A 26,093-nucleotide genomic window follows, 5' to 3' on the forward strand; every position below is an offset into this window, starting at 1 on the left:
TGTATTTACTCAAAACATATTTTTATTATTGAACAATTTCATATAAAAATATAACAATTCTGTGAAAACCCACGTAGCGTCCGTTAGTTCTGTACGTTAGGGCTGTGATCCTCTACGGTGATGCAAGGACTGACTCCTAGACTCCCATCTTCCTTGATGCGTAGGTTCCACCGAGGTCTCGGAGACATGAAGCTCATCTTAAACGTCTGCTTCTTACCCTCAGGACACAGATCATGATACACCACAAACTGATTTGGGAAGTATCTTTCAACGGCCAGAAATGCCCCATCAGTTCCCTCAGAGCTCGGTGCCGCAGATACTAGGAGGCCGCAGCCTAAGTGGGAAACTGAGTCCAACATCAATGCGCAAATACGAGCTCCATCCTGGAGGCTGCACGTAGGAGGAAGGTATCGCTCAAGCCCGTCAACCATGATGAGGGAAGGAGGAGGAGACATTAGATGAAGCGAAGAGAAGAACTGAAGAAGATCCTTCATAGAAGGGGGGTAAACAAAGCGGATTTGCTATGAGGAGATACAGAAAAGAAACAATCAACATGTGGAACCATTTGGTCTATAGGATTGTGCTGAGACTTCCACTGTGAGAGAGGCAGAGAGAGCTTGAGAAAGCAGATTCTCATTGTTTTGGGTTGGGTCTAGTAAAAGATTTCTCTCTCACAACAAGGGCTAGTTCACATCTGCTTTTTTTGCTTCTGTTTTTTGTTTTATAAAAACAAACTGCACTTTAAACGGATGTCTAGACAAATAAACTAATAAGTAAAGCGGATTTACAATTCATTACAATTATTCCTCCGCTTTGGCCACTAGAGGTCGAATTGAAACTCTGAAATGTATAATCAGAGGGCGCTCAGTATAAAATAAAAAAGAGGATGATAACTGAAGGAACAAACTGATAGAAATCCAAGACATCAGTTATACATAAAAAAATATTGTAAAATTTCTGACGGAAAGTCAGTCTTCAACCTTCCGTCACTTCTGATGGAAAAAAATTGGCTCAGCACTTTGCATCCAACTATCAAAGCAAATAAGGGAAGATGTCACCACTGAAAGTCCAAAGAAATTTTAAAGAGGACCTGTCACCCTCAAAAATGGCTCCTTGTGCTAAAACAGTGTTGCACTGCTAGTGTTATTGGAAACCTCCGATAACGCTAGCAGACACTGCCACGCTGTACAACAGGGCGGTCCGGCGTATTCAGGAAGGGGTGGGATTAAGGAGCATGACGAGCGGCAGTCACCACTGGCCTATGGAGTGAGTGGTGTGGTCCGAGGAAGAGGCAGCGCCTCGAACAGCCCCCTCACGAATACGCCGGACCGCTCTCAAAGTACTCTGTAGCGTACTCTGTTGTTAGATCGCGTAATCAGAGGTCTGATAATGCTAGCAGTGCTTTAGTAAGCAGCTCCTAGTGCTGATTTTAAGGGTGACAGGTTCTCTTTAAGGGGAAAAATAGACCCATTTTTAAAAAAGATATTCCAAAATGGAAGCCAGAACTGGCCCTTGGACTTTTTTTTATATCAAATGTGGATATTTTGAGGCCGGAGACACTATAAACATGCTATTTTTTTTTTTTAAACGTTCAGTGTAAAAAAGTCCCAGAAGCCAAACACATGGTGACAGTAGTGATGTAGCGTGTGGCCTCCAGATCTAGAAGAGGTAGTGAAAATTGGGAACCATAGTGGCTGGAGACTGTTTGGGAGATTGGCAAAGATGGGAGGCTCTACACTAAGTATAACCTGGGCCATCCTCTTCAGGGAGTAGTCTACAAATACATCGTATCGTTCGCTTGTATGGACTGAGGACGTGTTCACACATTGCGTTTTCCAATGCAATGGGAAGGGGCTTAGCCAGATGGGCAACGTATGTTTTGTGTGTAAATAATGCAAAACATATGATGCTCATGACAAAACGCATGTGTTTTTAGACGATCCGCATATGCAATCTGGACAAGCCCCACCGCATTGCATTTGAAAACACAACATGTGAACAGGGTCTGAAGCTGCATTACCGTAACCTCTCACACGGCTGTTTTGAGGGGCAATACCTAGTCAGATCTCTGATGATCTCGTATAGATGGCCTATAAAAATTTTGCACTACAATGTAAAAATATGGCAAAGTTTAAAAAAATAGGACACTGCCTAAAATGGACCACCCCTTTCATTCTATAAACACAATGGCACCACTGAGAGAAAATGCATTATGACTTATTCACACTGGCATTGCTTTTCCTTGTTGCTGTTACACATAATTGTGTATTTCTGGCCCATTTTGTGCCAATTGCTGCTTAGTAAATACAATTTTGACAGCTTCATGTGAATGTGCCTCTAATTACCGATAGGAACCAATCAGAGATCAGAATGTATCCGCAAACCTGCCTAGCGGGAATGTAAGCCGTGCTCTGATTGGTCACAAGGGACATCACTTCACTATATATTCCGCCTCTAGCCCCTCACAGAGCCCCCAGCCCCTTGCTCTCGGGCACCTTGAGTACGAGCGGGTCCCGGGCCGCTCTGCCCATGTTGGGTACAGTCTGCAGCGGCTGCGGGCACAGGTACAGCACGGCTCCCTCCTCCTCTGCGGCCAGAGCCGCCGCCATAAACATAAGGCCGCTTATACCGCACTCCGGGGACGCCAGGACCAGCGCCGGAGGTCCATGGGGTCCACATCCTGCAGCCCCCACATCACCGGGCTCCGGGGCGCCGCTCAGCTCCCTCAGTAACCGGAGCAGCGTCAGAGACATGTTGTGGCGGGAACGGCGGTAGCCGCCATTTTGTGCGCGTCACTGCGCGCTGAGGTAATGGCCGCCGGCGGTGTCTGAGGTGACGGGCGGCTGCCGCAGATGATAGGTTTGGTCGATTCCTCATCTTTATGAGGGTGTGGAACTACAACTCCCAGCACAGATGTAGGTCATTATCCGCAAAACTGCACAATCTTAAACGTGTCTAAGGTTAAATATACGTTTGCTGCGTATTTGAGGCGGATTTTGCCTTGAGGCTGCGTTCACACGATGCGTTGCGTTTTTGACGGATACCAAAAGCTTCAGCCTGGATCACGTGCTGAGGGTACATTGAGTAGTTTAAGCCTTTGGAATGCGTCAAAAATGCAGCAAAAAACGCATCGAGTGAACACGGCCTAAGGGTGGCGTTTTTGGTCCGTTTTTAAACATCCGTTTTCAGTCCGTTTTTGGCTGTTTAACATGCATTTGGCTGCTTACAACCTGTTTATCTATTAAGATAATTGGGAAAAACGGACCAAAAACGCCAAGTGTGGCATCACCCTAAGGGAGAGGAGAAATTCTTTGCAAAATCGTTAGTGATTTTTCTGCATTATACATGCGGTACCCGGCTTCCCAATTCCTATCTGGGTTTCGATGTGCTGTGAACCGGCTTCGATGCGTTCACAGTTAAATTTTATGGGATTTTAAGGCTTCATTCACATGTGGCTTTTGTGCCGTGTTTCCAAATGATTGTGAATGTTAACCTCTTACACTTGACTGTGGCGTGTAAGGGTCTTCCCCCTATGGGTCGGATCCATTGTGCCGCTTACCGGGGCATCCGATCCTCTTCTCTGCAACCCTGAGGTCTGCCTAGTGCCCCAGGGCTGCCCGATGCCTTCTGCAGTCAGATCCCTTCCACGTCTGACTGTAAACTCAGATTGCACTGCTCTACAATGAATTTGTATTGTACAGCAGTGTATTGTACCAGCGGTCAGAGCATCACTGATTCAAGGTTGTATAAGTAAAAAAAGGAAAGTTTAAATATTAGAATAAATAAAAATATAAGCTCCTAAAATGTCACTTTCCCATACAAACACTTAATAAACTATAAAAAACACAAATGAAAACCACATTGCCGTGTCCGTAACAATCGATATAATACAACATAATTGTTACTGGACCCGCACGGTAAGCACTGGGGGAAAAAAAACTTGAAAAACCTTCAGAAAAAAGATTATTTTTAATACCTTTTAAAAAAATGCTCTAAAACGGATTAAAAAATGTTCTTCACTCTAAAATAACACCACTAAAAAGAACAACTGTTCTCGCGAATAATAAGCCCTTAACCATATTTGTCGGCCGAAAAAATAGAAAAGTTATGCTTTTGCAAAGATGGCGGTGCTAAAGTGAACGAGATTTTCTCCAAATTAGTTTTTATTCAAAGTACAGTATATACTCGAGTATAAGCTGAGTTTTTCAGCACAAAAATCTGCTGAAAAACCTCTCCTCGGCTTATACACGAGTCAAGAAAAAAAAACAATCAGTGTACTCACCTTCCGACGCCCCCAAACCCGGCAGGTTCCTCCTATCCATCGCGGCCCTGGCATCGGCTCCGTGTCCCCACAGGGTGCGTCACAGGCACCATGATGTCAGCCACTGACATTCTACTATCTGCGCTGACATTGGCACACACTATGATGTCAGCGAGCAGCTGACGTCACCATCCCTGCGACAGACCGCACGGGGACACAGAGCCGATGCTGGGGCCGCGATGGATAGGAAAGGACCTGCCGGGGGGGGGGGGCATCGGAAGGTAACTTGCCTTGTATGGTACTACAGGGGGCTGCCTTGCTATATACTGGGGAGGCGGTGTCCAATGCATTTCCCACCCTCGGCTTATACTCAAGTCAATAGGTTTTTTTTTCCAGTTTTTTGTTAAAATTAGGGGCCTCGGGTCGGCTTCTCAGGTGGCAAAAAAATAAACCCCATTAAAAGGAAAAAAATGATAGCTTTTACAATGTGACAATGCAAATTTGCTCTGGATGGCTCCTCCTTCCCTTCTATGCCCGGCCGTGCACCCATACAGCAGTCACCACCACATATGGGGGGTCAGCGCATATTGGGTAACAAACTTTGTGGAGCCTTTTTTCATTTAATTAATGGGGCTCATTTACTTACCCGGTCCTGTCGCGATCCCGCGGTGCGTTGTCTGATGATTTGGGTCTGCCAGGATTCGCTAAGATCGTGCACCCGATATCCACCAGGTGTCGCTGCTGCGCTGAGGTCCACTGGAGTTCACCTTCTTCTTCCCGGTGCATGTGAGTGCTTGATCTTGCGACGCAAATCATTTTTTAAATTACGCGGGAAACCCGACGAAAGTGCGGCGTTCTGACCCTTAGTAAATACATTGAATGTATTGTCCAAAAATATGACCGCAAACCGCACCTCCATTTTGTTTTAATCCCTATAAAACACCCAAAGGGTTAACAAATCGTGTTTTTTCATACGTTGAGGGGTGTAGTTTCCGTAATGGGGTAATTTACGAGTCTCGCTATTATTTAGGCCTCTTACAGGCAATTGAAAGTTGAGCAGGTTCCATCTAAATACGGGTTTTGGTGATTTTCCAAAAAATTTGAAAAATGGCACCCACATTCTGAGCCTCATAACATTCTAGTAAAATATGTGGAATGTTAAAAAAAAAAACATCCAACATAAAGCAGACATTTGGGTTATGAAGGAATTTGGGCGCTTCAAAAGTAGAGAATTTAGAAATTGGAAAATAAAGAGTTTTTCAAATTTTTTGCCAAATTTCTGTTTTTTTCATAACTACAAAGAAAAGATATCATCCAAATTTTTAAACTAATTTGAAGTACAATGTGTCACGAGAAAACAATCTCAAAATCCCCTGGATATCTCATAGCGTTCCAAAGCGACAACCACTTATAGTGACACAGGGCCGGGTCCTAAAGGCCAAAATAGTCTGAGTCCCGAGAGGGTTAAGATAGTGTTTGCTTCACGTTTAGTAAACACTTACTCCAGGCGTTTGCATTGTGTTTGTAAGCGACATACAAACGCCATGTGTAGCTGCGCCCTGAGGACGCACTGACCTCAAAAATGGACAAGAGATCCGGCGTTTGCAAGAAGAGGGGAAAACACCCTTTGTGTGCAGGAAGCCTAAAGCTGAGGAAACCCACAACTTCCCCCATGTATAATAATAACACCTCAGATAGAACTGGATAGAAGCTCGGAGGCATCTAGTGATCAGGACTAAACAGGGCAAAAGCCTCATCCCAGGTGTCCAGAGACATAAGATCCCCCAATAACTGGGGAGCTGAGGATGTGTGTAACCTGGGGGCTGTGATCTGTATCTGTGGTCAGGGGGTGACACATGGCGGAGCATAGCGCGGATCACTGACGTATCATCTGCTGCCCGCTGATAATGATTTCTGCTCTGCAGCCAAATGGCAGGTTTGTAAACAAAAACACATTAGTATTAGTCTCTTTCCCGCCTCCTGGACTCTTATCTCTCAGGCACTTGTTAGCGAGCAGCTCATCACAGAGATAAGTCCCTCCATGGTCCGTCTGATGTTTTATATCCAGGAATTGCACGAATAGCAATAACCTATTGTACATTCACCCTGATCTAAGCAGAAATCATTTACAGAGCAGCCCAAAATCTGATTCTGAATATCACACCCCCCCCCATTACTTTGCCCCCCATCATTATTTACACACAGCTTTACAGTCTTTTCACATCCATAAATACGCTATCCTCCACATATATAGTCCACGACCGTTTCCTTTGTGCTCACCCTCTGGCCTTAAGGTATCAGGTCATGGGTCGTGGAAATGTGACGTTGATCCTGGGATTTATACATATTTGAAGTCAGGAAGGAATTATACAGTATGAGGCCAGTGGCATCAGGATATGGCCACGTAACATAACGGAGAGATGCCTCGTCTTCCTTACCACGGTGTGTAATGTGTGCAACCTGGGTTATAGCATGGTGGCTTAGTTAGCATTACAGCCTTGCAGCGCTGGGGACCTGGGTTCAAGTCCCAGGTCAACATCTGCAACGAGTTTGTATGTTCTCTCCGTGTTTGTGTGGGTTTCCTCCGGGTCCTCTGGTTTCCTCCCACACTCCAAAACATACTGGTAGGATGATTAGATTGTGAGCCCCATTGGGGACAGGGACCGATTTGGCAAACTCTGTGCAGCGCTGCGTTATCTGTGTGCGCTATATAAATAAATGAATTATTATTCTACCAGATAGGTTCTTTAGGTTTGTTCTTAAGTCGGAACTGTATATTTTATAATTTTAGCTCCAGGCAAAAAAATGTTTTTGTCTGTGTGTTGGATATGAACAACTTTGTGCTGCCATGGGAACAAGGATTATCAATAAAGCTTCATTACAGACACCTCACATTACATTAGCTCATTGTAGCCTGGGACTAAAGGTCACAGTGCTCAGAGAGGTCCACCTGTAACTAAGGGTCATCTGTAATTCGGGTGTCCTTAAGTTGGGGACCTCCTGTACTCTTGTACATGTGTTGTGCGCCTGAGGCTGGTCACTCATGTGCCGTTCATGTTGCGTTTTGAATGCGTGTGTTTTTTAATCCCTAATTTCTGCACCTATTTTCCACCTTAAAGGGAACCTGCCATCAGGAGCCCTTTTTCTGGCTCCCCCATAGAGAACAGTGCACATTGCCAAAGTGTTTCATAATAAAATTGTCTTTTTCTGATAAAAAGAAAAGTTGGATGAAAGTTTACCATTCTCTCTGCAGAGCTGTGTCCCATGGGAGTGGCCAGAGGGAAATGACCCCCCCCCCCCCCTTGGGAAACCGCTCCATCATGCATCTATTTCACATTTAAAAACTCCCATATCCCTCCCTTTTAAAATCATTGCATGATGGTGCCGCTTCCCGAAGGTCGGGGGATGGGCAAAACCACTTCTCACTGGCCACTCCCATAGCTATAACTTTTTTTAAATTTTCCTCTCACCATGGCTGTACTGGGCCTTGTTTTTTTGTTTAGTTTTTTCGGGACGATATGTAGTTTTTAATAGCACAATTTTGGGTTTGGCTCTTATAGATGTCACAGTTACAGGGGAAAATCACTAGGGATAAAAAAACCCCCTCTCTTTACAGTATAAAAACCATTGCTATTGTCAGGTAGTGTAACACCTTCTAGCTTTTGTTTCTTTCCTGGCCCAGTGTGGTGGTCTCATCCAGAAAATCACCTTTGAAGTGAGATGTAAATTGGTTGTATGAAGTCATGGAGGCGGAGGAGAGTTTACCCGTTTCCTTCTTATAATAAGGACGAGCAGGGGAAGCAGTAATAGTGAATATACAGATTATCTCCATGACGTAAAACATGTCCCGTCTGAACAATTGTCCCGATAATTTTGGCGAGATAAAGTGGCGTCCAGTCTTCCGTATCCCCAGTCCTGCTCTGTCTCTCTGGAATGGTATCGGCTTTCTGTGGAAAGGTTCCCCCCTTCCTGTAATACGTGTGGCAGTATATATGTGCGGTGCAGGCCGCAGTGACGGGGATCAGAGCAGATATAGTGGCGGGAGAATTGTGCAGGACGCCTAGAGAGAGCCGTGTCTGCTGTGACAGATAAGATGGTGGAGGACACCGGTTTGGCCGTTCTCTCTCCTCCCTGTCTTGTGGTGTGCACCTCTCCTCACAAGCTTCTAATACATATTGTAAGAGAATTGCCCATAACAAGAGCTCCAGATTTTGTTTTTTTCCTAGTAGAGGTTTTTTTTTCACCTTATTTTTTTTTCTACCAACCTACTAAAAGTCCCACTAAATAAAAAGGAACATCCACAGAACATTACGGTTGAATTAACTACCCAATAATATTATATACAGGCGGTCCCCTACTTAAAGGAAACCTACCACTTGTAGTGGCAGGTTTCTGATGGAAATACCGTGCACCAGCTCAGGGTGAGCTGGTGCCGGAGCTTATTTTAGTTAGTGTTTTAAACCGCGGTATCGCGGTTTAAAACACTTTTTAAACTTTATAGCCGGCACAGGCAGGTACGCGCTCGGCGCTTACCATGCGCGCGGCTACATAGGAAGTGAAGGAGAGCCGCGCGCATGGTAAGCGCCGAGCGCGTACCTCCCTGCGCCCGCTATAAAGTTTAAAAAGTGTTTTAAACCGTGATACCGCGGTTTAAAACACTAACGAAAATAAGCTCCGGCACCAGCTCACCCTGAGCTCACCCTGAGCTGGTGCCCGGTATTTCCATCAGAAACCTGCCACTACAAGTGGTAGGTTTCCTTTAAGGACACCTGACTTACAGACAACCCCTAGTTAAAGACAGACCTCTTTGCCCACTGTGACCTCTGGTAAAGCTCTCTGGATGTTACTATAGTATATAGACTGCAATAATCAGCTGTGAGGTGTCTGTAATGAAGCTTTTTTGATAATACTTGGTCCAATTACAGCAAAAAAATGTGAAACACCAATTGTCACTGGGACAAAAAATTTTTTTTTGCAGGAGCTACAATTATAAAAAATACAGTTTCGACTTACATACAAATTCAACTTAAGAACAAACCTATGGAACGTATCTTGTATGTAATCCGGATACCATCTGCACAGCTAACTTAACTACAAACAGCCTCCCCAATAATATTACATACAGACGGTCCCCTACTTAAAGACACCCGACTTACAGAAAACCCCTTGTTAAAGATGCACCCTCTGCCCCCTGTGACCTCTGGTGAAGTCTCTGGATGCTTTACTTTAGTCCCAGACTGCAATGATTAGCTGTAAGGTGTCTGTAATGAAGCTTTATTGATAATCCTTGGTCCCATTAGAGCAAAAAAATTTTAAACTTCAATTGTCACTGGGGCAAAAGAAAAATTGAAGGAGCTACAATTATAAAATACCGTATATACTCGATTATAAGCCGACCCGAGTATAAGCCGAGGCCCCTAATTTTACCACAAAATGCTGGGAAAACCTATTGACTCGAGTATAAGCCGAGAGTGGGAAATGCATTGGTCACAGCCTCCCCAGTATCTAGCCACCCAGCCCCTGCCCCAGTGTATATAGCCACCCAGCCCCTGCCCCAGTGTATATAGCCTGCCAGACCCTGCCCCATTGTATATAGCCTGCCAGCCCCTGCCCCAGTGTATATAGCCACCCAGCCCCTGCCCCAGTGTATATAGCCTGCCAGCCCCTGCCCCAGTGTATATAGCCTGCCAGCCCCTGCCCCTGTGTATATAGCCTGCCAGACCCTGCCCCAGTGTATATAGCCTGCCAGACCCTGCCCCAGTGTATATAGCCTGCCAGACCCTGCCCCAGTGTATATAGCCTGCCAGACCCAGCCCCAGTGTATATAGCCTGCCAGACCCTGCCCCAGTGTATATAGCCTGCCAGACCCTGCCCCAGTGTATATAGCCTGCCAGACCCTGCCCCAGTGTATATAGCCTGCCAGACCCAGCCCCAGTGTATATAGCCTGCCAGACCCTGCCCCAGTGTATATAGCCTGCCAGACCCTGCCCCAGTGTATATAGCCTGCCGCCGCTTCCGGACAGATCGCACAGAAGATATACAGGGGTCGCCGGAAAGGTGAGTTTAGATATATTTATTTTTTGACTCGAGTATAAGCCGAGTTTGGATTTTTCAGCACATTTTTTGTGCTGAAAAACTAGGCTTATACTCGAGTATATAAGGTATACAGTTTCGACTTACATACAAATTCAACTTAAGAACAAACCTATGGACCCTATCTTGTACGTAACCCTTGCGTTGCATTAGTATTCGGCCCCCTTGAACTTTTCAACCTTTTGCCACATTTCAGGCTTCAAACTAAAAGATATAAAATTGTAATTTTTTGGTGAAGAATCAGGAAGAAGTGGGACACATTTGTGAAGTGGAACAAAATTGATTAAATATTTTGTAAAACTTGTAAACTTTTTGTAAAAAATAATCAACTGAAAGATGGGGCGTGCAATATTATTCAACCCCTTTACTTTCAGTGCAGCAAACTCCCTCCAGAAGTTCAGTGAGGATCTCTGAATGATCCAATGTTGTCCGATGTTAGGCTATATTCACACACACACATGTGCCCGCCCTACCTTAGCATGGCCGGCGCCGGGGAGAGGAGGAGGCTCCATAGCGATGTATGAGGCACAACGCTGTATTCCGGGGAAAGAAAGGACATGTTTACATGATTACATTATAGCTAGTGCATGCGGACATAGACATGCCTCTGCCCGTACTACCAGGCTGTTGCAAAGAGAAGAAACTGGAGCTGCTATTTTTAAGGGGGCTCCGCTGTGAATATTTCATTGGGGGGGGGGGGGGGAGCACTGCTGGGAACATCTAATTGAGGAGGCACTGCTGGAGACATCGGGGGGTTCTGCTAGGGAAATTTCATTAATGAGGAGGCTCTGTAGGGGACATTTCAATGGGTGGCTCTGCTTGGGAGATTACATTGGGGGCTCTGATGGGGACGTTTTATTTGGGAGGCTTTGCTGGGAACATTTTATTGGGATCTCTGCTATGGACATTTAATTAAGGGGCTCTGCTGGGCATTTTATTGATGAGGGAAGGCTGCTGCTGGACATTCATGAGGGGTGGCTGCTGGACATTTAATTGATGCAGGGAGGTTGCTGGATATTTTATTAATTAGGGGAGGCTGCTGGACATTTTATTAATGAGGGCAGGCTGCTGGACATTTTATTAATGAAGGGAGACTGCTGGACATTTTATTAATGAGGGCAGGCTGCTGCTGGACATTTCATTAATAAGGGGAGGCTGCTGCTGGACATTTCATTAATAAGGGGAGGCTGCTGGACATATCATTGAGGGGCGGCTGTGGGATATTTCATTGACGAGAGGAGCTGCTGGACATTTTATTATTGAGGGCAGGCTGCTGGACATTTTATTAATGAGGGGAGGCTGCTGGACATTTTATTAATGAGGGGAGGCTGCTGGACATTTTTATTAATGAGGGGAGGCTGCTGGACATTTCATTAATGAGGGGAGGCTGCTGAACATTTTATTAATGAGGGGAGGCTGCTGAACATTTTATTAATGAGGGGAGGCTGCTGGACATTTTATTAATGAGGGGAGACTGCTGCTCAAGTTTTCCCAGTTTTTTATTTTGTGGTAAAAATTAGGTAACTCGAGGTACTGGATGAATACTTTTTTTTCCTCACTGTGAAAAGACTAAAGACAAGGGGACATTATAAATGTGTGTGGGGGCTATTATAATTTCTTCATTCATGTAGCCCCCTTCTTAAATAGACATTAATAATGGGCTACATAAAACGGGGCACACTTTGTGGGACTATTTGCAGGGCACACAATTTTTATTTAGAGACTGTGGTTATGGGGTTACCCATCCCGATACCTGGGAAAAAAAATTGGGTGCAGCTGGTCACCAGAATCAAAAAGGTTGGGAACCACTGGGCCATCTGTTACTCTAATAGGCCAGTCCAATTTTTTTGTGTTATTGTTTAACTCTGTTTTTTCCAATCTTCTTGGTAATGATCATCCTTGTATGGCAGCGCAGTCATAAACATACAGGGAATAGCCTAATATTGGGTAGACGGGGGTCAGTGAGTCCAGCAGAGAGTCGCCCCCTGACTGATAATAGTACAATTCCTCTGTAGCCGCAGAGGTTCAGCCTATTCCTGTGTCTACGCTCCACACTCTGCCTTATCTCACACTGCAGAACATGCCACATAGAGCGAGGACACAGAGAGACACACACATTCAGGGCTCCTCGTACATGTGCACCACAGGACACCATGCCCAGCTCCATGGGTGCACCCTACACCCTAAACATGTCCAGGACGCCCCGGGTGCTCTACTGCAGCTGCCTATTGCTGGTCATCTACACAGCGCTGTGCAGGGGCTCAGAGAACAGCAGTGCACTGACCACTCTCATTAACAGAGGTAAGTCCGTTATTAGGAATTTTGACTTCATTATTATTTGTTTCATTATCATAGTATTTATTATAGTATATATGGTAGTATTTATTATAGTATATATCATAGTATTATAGTATATATCATAGTATTTATTATAGTATATATCAAAGTATTTATTATAGTATATATCAAAGTATTTATTATAGTATATATCACAGTATTTATTATAGTATATATGGTAGTATATATCGTAGTATATATCATAGTATTTATTATAGTACAGGCAGTCCCCTACTTAAGAAAACTCAACTTGCAGACAACCCCTAGTTACAAACGGACCTCTGGATGTTGGTAATTTATTGTACTTTAGTCCTAGGCTACAATGATCAGCTATAACAGTTATCACTGGTGTCTGTAATGAAGCTTTATTGTTAATCCTTGTATCTATCAAAACCCAACATTTTTAAAATCCAATTGTCACAGAGACCAGAAAAAATTTGGACTGGGGTTACAATTATAAAATATACAGTTCCGACTTACATACAAATTCAACTTAAGAACGAACCTACAGAACTGATCCTGTACGTAACCCGGGGACTGTCTGTATATATCATAGTATTCTTAGTTAAGACCAGTGGGGGGGTCCGTAGATGCCTCAAAAACATTCTCAATCATGAACCCAAAACTTTTAGAATAATGTAAAATTTTGGGAGGCAAAACCCAGACTAGTATCACCCATGTGTGTATATAGAAGGTATGTACCAGCACAGCCTGTATACTGTGGATGTAGCCCTAGTGTACATGTTACATGTATGCCGTGTGATTTGAGACGTATATAATGTAACTGTCTGGCCTGGACTATGGGTCAGTCTTATGGAGAGGTGTCACAATACTTACAAAGTTGTTCTATCATATTTATATGGGGCTTAGAAATGATAGACCTCACTTATGAGGGGGAAGGGGGGGGGGGGCACGTGATGGGAACCTGTTCTCTGAACATGTTTATATTTGCAATAACAAGTTTTGGGATAAACCACCAGAAAAAAAAAATCTTAGACTTGGAGCCTCAAACAAAAATATGTTTTCTTCTATGTCCTGGGGAGACTCTCGTCATAGTCGTGTAGTAGTTATCACAGGACGTCTTATCTGGTGCAGCAGATGTCGTGTCCTAGGAGGGGGACGCACATGTGCTGTGTTTACTCCGCACAGAGGCCACAGAGCGCTCTATTGTCACATATAGCAGATATATACAGTATACACTGTATACTGGAGGTGTCTGTAAGCCTAGCGTGCAGTTATGTATGACAGTGACTACACGAGTGATGAGACACTAGGCCGGCTATAAAGGCTGCTTATGGCTATTGAATCTCTCGGTGAGGGATTGGTGACAACTAGACCGCCCTCTGCCACACAGTGGAAGACATTTTTGGACATGAGACATTCTGATAAATCCACAATCACTTAGAGGGGCGCTTCTCAAACTTCCTAATGCTGCATCCCTTTGCATAGTGATCCCCCAACCATAATATTATTTCATTGCTACCTAATAACTGTAATTTTGCTACTTTTATGAATCTTAACTGTGTGATGACCCCAATAGCCAAAGTGATGTAGACAGTAGTCACAATGATGCCCCCAGTAACCAGTAGTCATAATGATGCCCCCAGTAACCAGTAGTCACAATGGTGCCCCCAGTAACCAGCAGTCATAATGATGCCCCCAGTAACCTGTAGTCATAATGATGCCCCCAGTAACAAGTAGTCATAATGATGCCCCCAGTAACCAGTAGTCATAATGATGCCCCCAGTAACCAGTAGTCATAATGATGCCCCCAGTAACCAGTAGTCACAATGGTGCCCCCAGTAACCAGCAGTCATAATGATGCCCCCAGTAACCTGTAGTCATAATGATGCCCCCAGTAACAAGTAGTCATAATGATGCTCCTAGTAACCAGTAGTCATAATGATGCTCCTAGTAACCAGTAGTCATAATGATGCTCCCAGTAACTAGTAGTCATAATGATGCTCCCAGTAACTAGTAGTCATAATGATGCTCCCAGTAACCAGTAGTCATAATGATGCCCCCAGTAACAAGTAGTCATAATGATGCCCCCAGTAACTAGTAGTCATAATGATGCCCCCAGTAACCAGTAGTCATAATGATGCTGCTAGTAACCAGTAGTCATAATGATGCCCCCAGTAACCAGTAGTCACAGTGATGCCCCTAGTAACCAGTAGTCATAATGATGCTCCCAGTAACTAGTAGTCACAATGATGCCCCCAGTAACCAGTAGTCACAATGGTGCCCCCAGTAACCAGTAGTCATAATGATGCCCCCAGTAACCAGTAGTCATAATGATGCCCCCAGTAACCAGTAGTCACAATGGTGCCCCCAGTAACCAGCAGTCATAATGATGCCCCCAGTAACCAGTAGTCATAATGATGCCCCCAGTAACTAGTAGTCACAATGATGCCCCCAGTAACCAGTAGTCATGATGCCCCCAGTAACCAGTAGTCATAATGATGCCCCCAGTAACTAGTAGTCACAATGATGCCCCTAGTAACAAGTAGTCATAATGATGCCCCCAGTAACCAGTAGTCATAATGATGCCCCCAGTAACCAGTAGTCATAATGATGCCCCCAGTAACCAGTAGTCATAATGATGCCCCCAGTAACCAGTAGTCATAATGATGCCCCCAGTAACTAGTGGTCACAATGATGCCCCTAGTAACAAGTAGTCATAATGATGCCGCCAGTAACCAGTAGTCATAATGATGCCCCCAGTAACTAGTAGTCACAATGATGCCCCTAGTAACAAGTAGTCATAATGATGCCCCCAGTAACCAGTAGTCACTATGATGCCCCCAGTTACTAGTAGTCATAATGATGCCTCTAGTGACCAGTAGTCACAGTGATGCTCCTAGTAACCAGTAGTCATAATGATGCTCCCAGTAACCAGTAGTCATAATGATGCTCCTAGTAACCAGTAGTCATAATGATGCTCCCAGTAACTAGTAGTCATAATGATGCTCCCAGTAACCAGTAGTCATAATGATGCCCCCAGTAACCAGTAGTCATAATGATGCCCCCAGTAACCAGTAGTCATAATGATGCCCCCAGTAGTCATAATGATGCCCCCAGTAACCAGTAGTCATAATGATGCCCCCAGTAACCAGTAGTCATAATGATGCCCCCAGTAACTAGTAGTCACAATGATGCCCCCAGTAACCAGTAGTCATAATGATGCTGCTAGTAACCAGTAGTCATAATGATGCCCCCAGTAGTCATAATGATGCCCCCAGTAACTAGTATTCACAATGATGCCCCTAGTAACAAGTAATCATAATGATGCCCCTAGTAACCAGTAGTCATAATGATGCCCCCAGTAACCAGTAGTCATAATGATGCCCCCAGTAACCAGTAGTCATAATGATGCCCCTAGTAACAAGTAATCATAATGATGCCCCTAGTAACAAGTAGTCATAATGATGCCCCCAGTAACCAGTAGTCACTATGATGCCCCCAGTTACTAGTAGTCATAATGATGCCTCTAGTGACCAGCAGTCACAGTGATGCCGCTAGTAACCAGTAGTCACAATGATGCCCCCAGTAACTAGTAGTCATAATGATGCCTCTAGTGACCAGTAGTCACAGTGATGCCCCTAGTAACCAGTAGTCATAGTGATGCTCCCAGTAACCAGTAGTCATAGTGATGCTCCCAGTAACCAGTAGTCATAATGATGCTCCCAGTAACTAGTAGTCATAATGATGCCCCCAGTAACTAGTAGTCATAATGATGCCCCCAGTAACCAGTAGTCATAATGATGCTGCTAGTAACCAGTAGTCATAATGATGACCCCAGTAACCAGTAGTCATAATGATGCTGCTAGTAACCAGTAGTCATAATGATGCCCCCAGTAACCAGTAGTCATAATGATGCCCCCAGTAACCAGTAGTCATAATGATGCCCCCAGTAACCAGTAGTCAAATTTGATGCCCCCAGTAACAAGTAGTCATAATGATGCTGCTAGTAACCAGTAGTCACAATGATGCCCCCAGTAACCAGTAGTCACAATGATGCCCCCGGTAACCAGTAGTCATAATGATGCCCCCAGTAACCAGTAGTCATAATGATGCCCCCAGTAACCAGTAGTCATAATGATGCTGCTAGTAACCAGTAGTCATAATGATGCTGCTAGTAACCAGTAGTCACAATGATGCCCCCAGTAACTAGTAGTCACAATGATGCCCCTAGTAACAAGTAGTCATAATGATGCCCCCAGTAACCAGTAGTCAAAATGATGCCCCCAGTAACCAGTAGTCACAATGATGCCCCCAGTAACTAGTAGTCACAATGATGCCCCCAGTAACTAGTAGTCATAATGATGCCTCTAGTGACCAGTAGTCACAGTGATGCCCCTAGTAACCAGTAGTCATAATGATGCTCCCAGTAACTAGTAGTCATAATGATGCCACCGGTAACCAGTAGTCATAATGATGCTCCCAGTAACTAGTAGTCATAATGATGCCCCCAGTAACCAGTAGTCATAATGATGCCCCCAGTAACCAGTAGTCATAATGATGCTGCTAGTAACCAGTAGTCATAATGATGCCCCCAGTAACCAGTAGTCATAATGATGCCCCCAGAAACAAGTAATCATAATGATGCTGCTAGTAACCAGTAGTCACAATGATGCCCCCAGTAACTAGTAGTCACAGTGATGCCCCCGGTAACCAGTAGTCATAATGATGCCCCCAGTAACCAGTAGTCATAATGATGCCCCCAGTAACCAGTAGTCATAATGATGCCCCCAGTAACCAGTAGTCATAATGATGCCCCCAGTAACCAGTAGTCATAATGATTCCCCCAGTAACCAGTAGTCATAATGATTCCCCCAGTAGCCAGTAGTCATAGTGATGCCCCCAGTAACCAGTAGTCATAATGATGCTGCTAGTAACCAGTAGTCATAATGATGCTGCTAGTAACCAGTAGTCACAATGATGCCCCCACTAACTAGTAGTCACAATGATGCCCCTAGTAACAAGTAGTCACAATGATGCCCCCAGTAACTAGTAGTCACAATGATGCCCTCAGTAACTAGTAGTCACAATGATGCCTCTAGTGACCAGTAGTCACAGTGATGCCGCTAGTAACCAGTAGTCACAATGATGCCCCCAGTAACTAGTAGTCATAATGATGCCTCTAGTGACCAGTAGTCACAGTGATGCCCCTAGTAACCAGTAGTCATAATGATGCCACCAGTAACTAGTAGTTGCAATGATGCCCCTAGTAACAAGTAGTCATAATGATGCCCCCAGTAACCAGTAGTCATAATGATGCCCCCAGTAACCAGTAGTCACAATGATGCCCCCAGTAACTAGTAGTCATAATGATGCCTCTAGTGACCAGCAATCACAGTGATGCCGCTAGTAACCAGTAGTCACAATGATGCCCCCAGTAACTAGTAGTCATAATGATGCCTCTAGTGACCAGTAGTCACAGTGATGCCCCTAGTAACCAGTAGTCATAATGATGCTCCCAGTAACTAGTAGTCATAATTATGCCCCCAGTAACCAGTACTCATAATGATGCTCCCAGTAACCAGTAGTCTTAATGATGCCCCCAGTAACCAGTAGTCTTAATGATGCCCCCAGTAACCAGCAGTCACAGTGATGCCCCTAGTAGCCAGCAGTCACAGTGATGCCCCCAGTAGCCAGCAGTCACAGTGATGCCCCCAGTAGCCAGCAGTCACAGTGATGCCCCCAGTAGCCAGCAGTCACAGTGATGCCCCCAGTAGCCAGCAGTCACAGTGATGCCCCCAGTAGCCAGCAGTCACAGTGATGCCCCCAGTAGCCAGCAGTCACAGTGATGCCCCCAGTAGCCAGCAGTCACAGTGATGCCCCCAGTAGCCAGCAGTCACAGTGATGCCCCCAGTAGCCAGCAGTCACAGTGATGTCCCAAATAGCGAGCAGTCAAAATTACTTACCTGCCTTCTCTTTATTAGTCTCTCCAGCCTTCTGTGGCTCTCTGCTGTCCTGTGAGGTGTTACAACATTGCGCTGTTGGCATCTGGGAGATGTAACTGTGCAGCGTTGCTCTCCCAATCAAATGTATTTGTGCCTTAAGGATGTACTTTAGATTAATAATAAACTTTATTTATACAGATTATTCCGTAGCACTTCATAAGATTATTCAATTACCGGGGGAATGGTCAGGGAGCGGGTGGAGATGGATAGGTGAGTGGTGTATCGGTCCCTAAGACGATCGGAAAACATATTTCTAATGGTCTTGGGCGACCCCTGTAAAACGGTCATTCAAAGGGGTCGCGATCCACAGGTTGAAAAACTGTGATGTAGACCGTTCTGACCTAGTTTTTAGGGGTTGTTGGATACAGTGTTATTGATCAGCACATAACACAGTAAATAAGATCTGGATGGCCCACAGACCACTAATATAGAAGATCTGCTGATGAACGTGAGCAACTCCCACTGTTTAGTTCCGACTATTTCCAGGCACTAAGAAGAATGAAATCTGATGCTGCATATTGTATAGATAAAGACATGTGTTGGGTGGCCGGGCCCCCCGACACTGCAGGCCCTATAGTAGCTGCTATAGTTGTAACCCTGGTAGTTACCCCTGTAGTTTTGCCTCTGTCTTTGCAGTTCAGTTTGTCATCTAATGTCTTACACAATAAAAAAAAAATACATCACACAAAGCAGAGACGTGGTAAACGTTTAGTTTGTACCTCATTTTAAAATTTCAACCACTGGCAAATATTTCCAAATTCATGCAAATTTCAAACTTCACAAACACAGAACAGAACCCTACTAACATGATGTGAGATGTGTCAAGAAAAAAACAAGTGCTAAAGATATAGGGGGTCATTTACTAAGGGTCCGATTCGCGTTTTCCCGACGTGTTACCTGAATATTTCCAATTTGCGCCGATTTCCCCTGAATTGCCCCAGGATTTTGGTGGATTCGGGGGGAGGGGTGGGGTGGCTGAATGAAAACCCGACGGATTCGGAAAAACCGCCGCGTTTAAAAAAAAAAATGTGTCGCGGAGCTTGCACTTACCTACACTCAGCCCGAGCCGGTGAACTCCAGTGCATTCCGGGGAACTTCAGTGCAACAGCGCCACCTGGTGGATGGCGGAGGAACTACTTTAATGAATCTCGGCCGGACCCGAATCCAGCGCAGAGAACGCGCCGCTGGATTGCAAATGGGCCGGGTAAGTAAATCTGCCCCATAGTGTCACAACATTGTTATCACAGGTTTAAAAAATGCGCAGGGAGTCCAAGACTGTGGTGGCAAAGGGGTTAAAGTTACAATTTTCAGGAGCTCCTCCCTGTTTTTACAGCATTCAGCAGAAATGATTTTTCTCTTCAAAACTCTTTATCTATTATCTTCACCCAAACTTTTCTGTTCAACTAATTCTGAGAAACTGACAAAGAGCATGAGGTGCAGTACAGGAGCCTAGGAGGGACACAAAGCTGTGCATAGATAGCTGACCACATGCAGAGCGTGCTCATTGTACAGAATAGCTGGAGACCCGGGCTCTATTATATAACGTTCTAAAGGAAGTCTACCAGGGACATAGATCCAGGCACCGGACTGTGGTATCTTCTTATTTTTGCTATCCATGGCCTCCTTCCTTCTCAAATCAACTTTTAAAACTATGCGATTGAGTCAGAAGAGCTTTGGTCTTGTTAAAAGAGACCCTCCGTCCTGCAGCTTCACAGGCTGTTACACTGCACTTCCTCCACCCTCTGTCTGATGTAGTCACACACAGTAGAAGGGGGAAGTGCTCCTACACTGGGACACATTTACTTACCCGGTCCTGTCGCGATACCACTGTGCGTTGTCTGATGAGTATTCGGGTCTGACGCGATTCACTAAGATCGTTCTGCATCCGTCGCTTCCATGCTGACATCTGCCGGAGTTCACCTGCTTCTTCCTGCGCCACAATCCGATAACGTGCGCCAAAAACCCGGGGCAATTCGGTGCAAAACGTAACTCGACGAAAATGCGTCCGATAGTCCTTTAGTAAATGATCCCCACTGTGTAAACATCCTGTGAAACTACAGTATGGAGGCACTCTGGTAAAGCCCCATTTAGGCTCATTAGCATAATTTTAAAAGTTGATATTGGGCCATGGATAAGAAATATAAGAAGATACCACAGTCACGGTACGTGGATCTATGAGTAATGTCCCTGGTTTATCACGATGGATTTTCATGGTAGATGGAGAAGTGGCTAAGACTAAGGTTTCTGCTGTGCAGGTTCATCTCATTTATTCGGACTATTGGGGCCACCAGCCAAATCTGACTCCAAAAATTGCATAATTCTCTTTAAACTGCACTCCCTGCACTTCCAGACCAAGTCAGTGGGAAGCTTCATCTCGTTGTGTGAACATACCCATAATCCTCCTGCGGGGGTGTCGCTTCCTATAACATTATGGGGGTCACAGAAAATGTACAGTCAGTTTCATCTATAAACACCTCATTCTGCATCTCTGTGCCGCCATGTTGTGTCAGAGGACTCATTGTCTCCAGCTTGTATGATACAATCGGCCTCATCGTCTTCAGGAATGTATCACAGTAAAGCCACAGATGGGTATTAGCGAATAACCGCCCCTTACTCTTTGTATTCACAGTGTACCGCGTCATCCAAGATAAGTCTGAGATTCCTCTCTGCTTCACCCCCACCTTGTATGATTTTGTGTGTTTCTGGGAAAGCCACAGATCGGACGCCTCCAGCTACACGTTTTACTATAAGCCGTGAGTATATCTCTAGCAAATAGCCGTGATCTCTAGAGAAACCTGGCAGGAAGCGTTCGGTTTTCCTACAGCGCCCCCAGAGGGGATGTCAAGTAATACACAATTCCCACTGAAAGCAAAGCAAAAGTAAAAATTGGCCCCAAAAAGTGAGATAATTTTTTTCTTCCATCTTGCAGTGAGGTGAATGCTTGCAGCTTAACGACAGTGGAGGCCACCAATGACACGTGGTGGCACCTATGCCAGATCCCCAGCGCATACGTGGACTTATTCTCTCTCGATCCGTTCCATATCACATTGATAGATCATGAAGAGCGTCGCAACTACACGCGCACCTGCTCAACCGAGCATTTTGGTAAGAAGCCTGTACCAACCATCACATCTGCAATGTATCTCTGCTAAGAAACTCGCACTGAGCCCAAATTTTTTTCTCCTTGAAGTTTACCTGGAGCCCCTTAAAATCATCCAAGTACAAGAGCACCCGACGCCGCCCGAATTGTGGGTCATCGTCAACGACACTTACAGCAGCCTACTAACCTTCACATATCAAGTCAAATATACAAGCCAGGAAAACAACTTAAACAAGACCGGTACCGTCCAAGAGGTAAGAACGAGGCCACGTGAGGTGACATGATGAGCTGCTGTCACATGTGGTCTTCTCCGTAATCGTCTACACTCGTTATATTCAGGTGGAAGCAAGGGACGGTTACAGGAAGCTAATCCTCCGAAATTATGTCAGAGGGGCCAAGTATACGCTCAGCGTCCGAGTCAAGGCCGCTGGGACATATGACGGCTACTGGAGTGATTGGACGGACGTTGATGTCCAGATATCGGATGGTGAGTACAAAAAGCGACCAAAGGCTCCCGCTAAGGAGCTGGAGATGGTCACCACTGATGTCCCACTCCCATGTCTCCTCAGCTGTGGACATATTCCACGTCCTGCTCTACGTGTTTGCTGGCCTGATCCTGATTGGCGTCATCATCCTGGTAATTACATGTCAGAAAAGGTAAGTGACCTTTATGAAGCTTATTATGATGAGATAAAACCTCATGACAGTGACTAAGACTTACCTCACCACAGGTTCCTCAAGAAGAAGGTTTGGCCAAAAATACCAAGCCCCGAACATCACTTTAAGGAGCTCTACACAACACATAAAGGCAATTTTAAGGTATTGATAAATATATAGAAGGATATATGTATATACTGTATATTTATACCTGTAGTTCATATCTTCTTTTTTTGTGGGGGAACAGCTGTGGTTGGATCAGACGGACGCTTACCTGATGTGGATATCTAGAAATATGTTTCATGAAGTTCCCATCTCTACCCTGGAGGTCCTCTCAGAACTTCCTAATGCAATGCCTCCTCCTTTACCTTCAGCGCCTCTGCCACCAAAGGATAGCTATGTCACCCTTGATAAGACCTTTTTGCCCCAATTTCCATCTTGGATGATAACCCAAAGACAAATAGATGCACAGATGGAGCTACTTGGTCCATCAGAGGCTTCTAGTCAAGAGAAGACCTCCAGGAGTGTGGGAAGACCAGAGGAAGATGCGAGCGAGATGCCCTCTGACGAGGTCCCACCTGTGGAGGAGAGTAAGGGCTGTCCTACAAAGGAGAAGCCTGGTAGTCTTACCATCCAGAGAGAAGACTCGTTGAGCTCAGAGGAAGGGAAGCTGAGTCCAGGATCCAGCTTTGAGTACACTGTATTAGAGACATGTGATGGACTCTTATTCCCCAGGGCTCGGTCTGTTCCTCCCCGCCAGCCCCTGAAGTATGCTTACCTGCTCATGTCTGAGCCCGGAGAAGACAGTCCTCCACCTTCTCCTAACATCTACCAGAACAGCATCTGCACCCAGTTACCGGCCCACGTCTACTCCCAGTGACTATTCTTCTAATTAAGATGGGAGGACTGGGAATGTACTGGAGAGACTGAGGGCCTCTCAGGACTTGTCTACATACCACGTGGGGTGTACAACTCATAACACTATCCTGTAAAACTGGAGCAGCAGATAGGGACACTGCCGGGCCTGAAGGGGCCGAAAGACTACTCTTAAGGACACGTAATCATTTAGGACCCCATTCCATACTTGTTACAGTCCGACTTGTGACCTGTTATTCCATGGAAGGATATAGGTCACTCGTGTTATAACCTTTAGCCTTTGAGGGAGACTTAAAGGAAACCTACCATTTGATTTGATGCATTATGAAGCAAACATACCTTGAGAATGCTGTAGCTACACTGATGCAGGATCATATCTTGGTTAATCCCTGAGTTGATTGATTTTGCTGAAAAACAATTATAACATTCATGCCCTTGGGAAAGCTGGGTCAGGCTGGCTGCCTACATAAACATTACACACAGAGCTTGTCATTTCACATGGAGCGTATTCAAGACATGACTAATCAACCTGAGCTCGATCACTCATACGCAGCAGCTGGGGGATGGTGCAGCAATTGATTATTCTACCTTCAGACACAACCCAGGGATTACGTCATCCTGTTCTGCAGTGAATAAAGCGAGACAGCACCATTATCATAATTTTATAATTGTTTTATCAGCAAAACAAATCAGCTACAGCATTCTCAAGGTATGTTTGCTTCCTAATGCATCAAATCAAATGGTAGGTTTCCTTTAATTCTGCCAGAGATGTATAGAATTTCTGAAAATGTTGTATAATGGGAAATACCAATAGGGGTCACCATTGTTTGAAGCGCTTAGGAACCTCTATGCTAACCCTTTTACAGATTTTAAAACATTGGGCTCAGGGGCTTAACTTGGACTCCAGAAGATGCACCCAGCACCAGGAGGATAAGGGGCCCTAGGATGCCTTTTCCAGTACCATATCTTTTACGTTATAGTTTGGGGCCTGGAGCAAACTGAGAATTGGGGACCAGCAGACAATCGCCCCCCTGACGGGGCTGATGTTCCCTCTCTCTATAGGTGAATACACATCTGTACATCTCATGGGGAGCCCTAGTCACTGGGGATTCTGCTTGGTCTGACCATGATAACATGTGCTGCACCTGCCGAGCTGATGTGTTGTGTGAACCAAGAGTGAAATATTCTCCACCCCTTTGGCGCCTCTAGAGTGTTAGGAACCCAACGAAGTTCAGTCTATAACTTTTGCTATTAATTGCTACTTTCTAGCATTATAATATATGTACATTACCACTGCTGGTAGATATATACTCCGGGGTGCTATGTGTAATACATGTATTAGTATATTACTACTGCTGGTATATACATAGATATATACTCCCTGGTACTATGTGTAATGTTTTTATTAGTATATACTACTGCTGGTATATACATAGATATATATTCCCTGGTACTATGTGTATAACATGTATTAGTATATTACTACTGCTGGTATATACATAGATATATACTACCTGGTACTATGTGTAATACATGTATTAGTATATACTACTGCTGGTATACACATAGATATATACTCCCTGGTACTATGTGTAATACATGTATTAGTAGATTACTACTGCTGGTATATACATAGATATATACTACCTGGTACTATGTGTAATACATGTATTAGTATATTACTACTGCTGGTATATACATAGATATATACTCCCTGGTACTATGTGTATAACATGTATTAGTATATTACTACTGCTGGTATATACATAGATATATGCTACCAGGTACTATGTGTAATACATGTATTAGTATATTACTACTGCTGGTATATACATAGATATATACTCCCTGGTACTATGTGTATAACATGTATTAGTATATTACTACTGCTGGTATATACATAGATATATACTCCCTGGTACTATGTGTATAACATGTATTAGTATATTACTACTGCTGGTATATACATAGATATATACTCCCTGGTACTATGTATATAACATGTATTAGTATATTACTACTGCTGGTATATACATAGCTATATGCTACCAGGTACTATGTGTAATACATGTATTAGTAGATTACTACTGCTGGTATATACATAGATATATACTCCCTGGTACTATGTGTATAACATGTATTAGTAGATTACTACTGCTGGTATATACATAGATATATGCTACCAGGTACTATGTGTAATACATGTATTAGTAGATTACTACTGCTGGTATATACATAGATATATACTCCCTGGTACTATGTGTATAACATGTATTAGTATATTACTACTGCTGGTATATACATAGATATATACTCCCTGGTACTATGTGTAATGTATGTATTAGTACCTTATCTGCCGGTATATACAGCCATGTACATATATACTTCCTGCCATATCTGTAATCCATGTATTACCATGTAACCACTGCCGGTATATACACCCATGTACATATATACTTCCTGCCATATCTGTAATCCATGTATTACCATGTAACCACTGCCGGTATATACACCCATGTACATTTATACTCCCCTAATCCCATGGAGACAATGAATGGATTGAATACTGTTGTATATATACGTGTCCGGGGTATATACCCTGCATACTGCCCCACTTTTAATTTTGATAAGTCAATGTAAATATCTGTTTCCTGCATTTTTTTACAACTTTTGTATTAAACCTGGTTATTTTTTTATCACGCTATGTCCTTGTATTACATACCTGATGAATGTCACCAGCCTCCACCGTCCCTTCACTAGAGCCCCCAGCGGCCGGCAGGATCGGGGAGATGACGCTGGACCA

General features: G+C 44.4%; 2 protein-coding genes across 3 annotated transcripts; one reads left to right on the forward strand and one right to left on the reverse strand.

The window, feature by feature from the left end:
• SWSAP1 (SWIM-type zinc finger 7 associated protein 1) lies at positions 1–2,861 on the reverse strand. Its single transcript, XM_072149633.1, has 2 exons — positions 2,496–2,861; positions 1–521 (listed from the first exon to the last, which is right to left on the reverse strand). The coding sequence occupies exons 1-2, from the start codon at positions 2,751–2,753 to the stop codon at positions 84–86; spliced, it is 696 nt and encodes a 231-aa protein (XP_072005734.1). The 5' UTR covers positions 2,754–2,861; the 3' UTR covers positions 1–83.
• EPOR (erythropoietin receptor) lies at positions 2,776–25,989 on the forward strand. Of its 2 annotated transcripts, none has more exons than XM_072149632.1 (8): positions 2,776–2,915; positions 21,287–21,410; positions 21,587–21,762; positions 21,848–22,011; positions 22,097–22,244; positions 22,327–22,414; positions 22,489–22,576; positions 22,662–25,989. In XM_072149632.1, the coding sequence occupies exons 1-8, from the start codon at positions 2,882–2,884 to the stop codon at positions 23,292–23,294; spliced, it is 1,455 nt and encodes a 484-aa protein (XP_072005733.1). In that variant the 5' UTR covers positions 2,776–2,881; the 3' UTR covers positions 23,295–25,989. The 2 variants fall into 2 exon arrangements, with proteins under 2 accessions (XP_072005733.1, XP_072005732.1); XM_072149631.1 differs by lacking the exon at positions 2,776–2,915 and adding an exon at positions 11,148–12,655.
• The last annotated feature ends 104 nt before the right edge of the window (positions 25,990–26,093 follow it).

This window comes from Engystomops pustulosus, chromosome 4 (genome assembly GCF_040894005.1).
Source record: "Engystomops pustulosus chromosome 4, aEngPut4.maternal, whole genome shotgun sequence".
NCBI classification, from domain to species: Eukaryota; Metazoa; Chordata; class Amphibia; order Anura; family Leptodactylidae; genus Engystomops; species Engystomops pustulosus.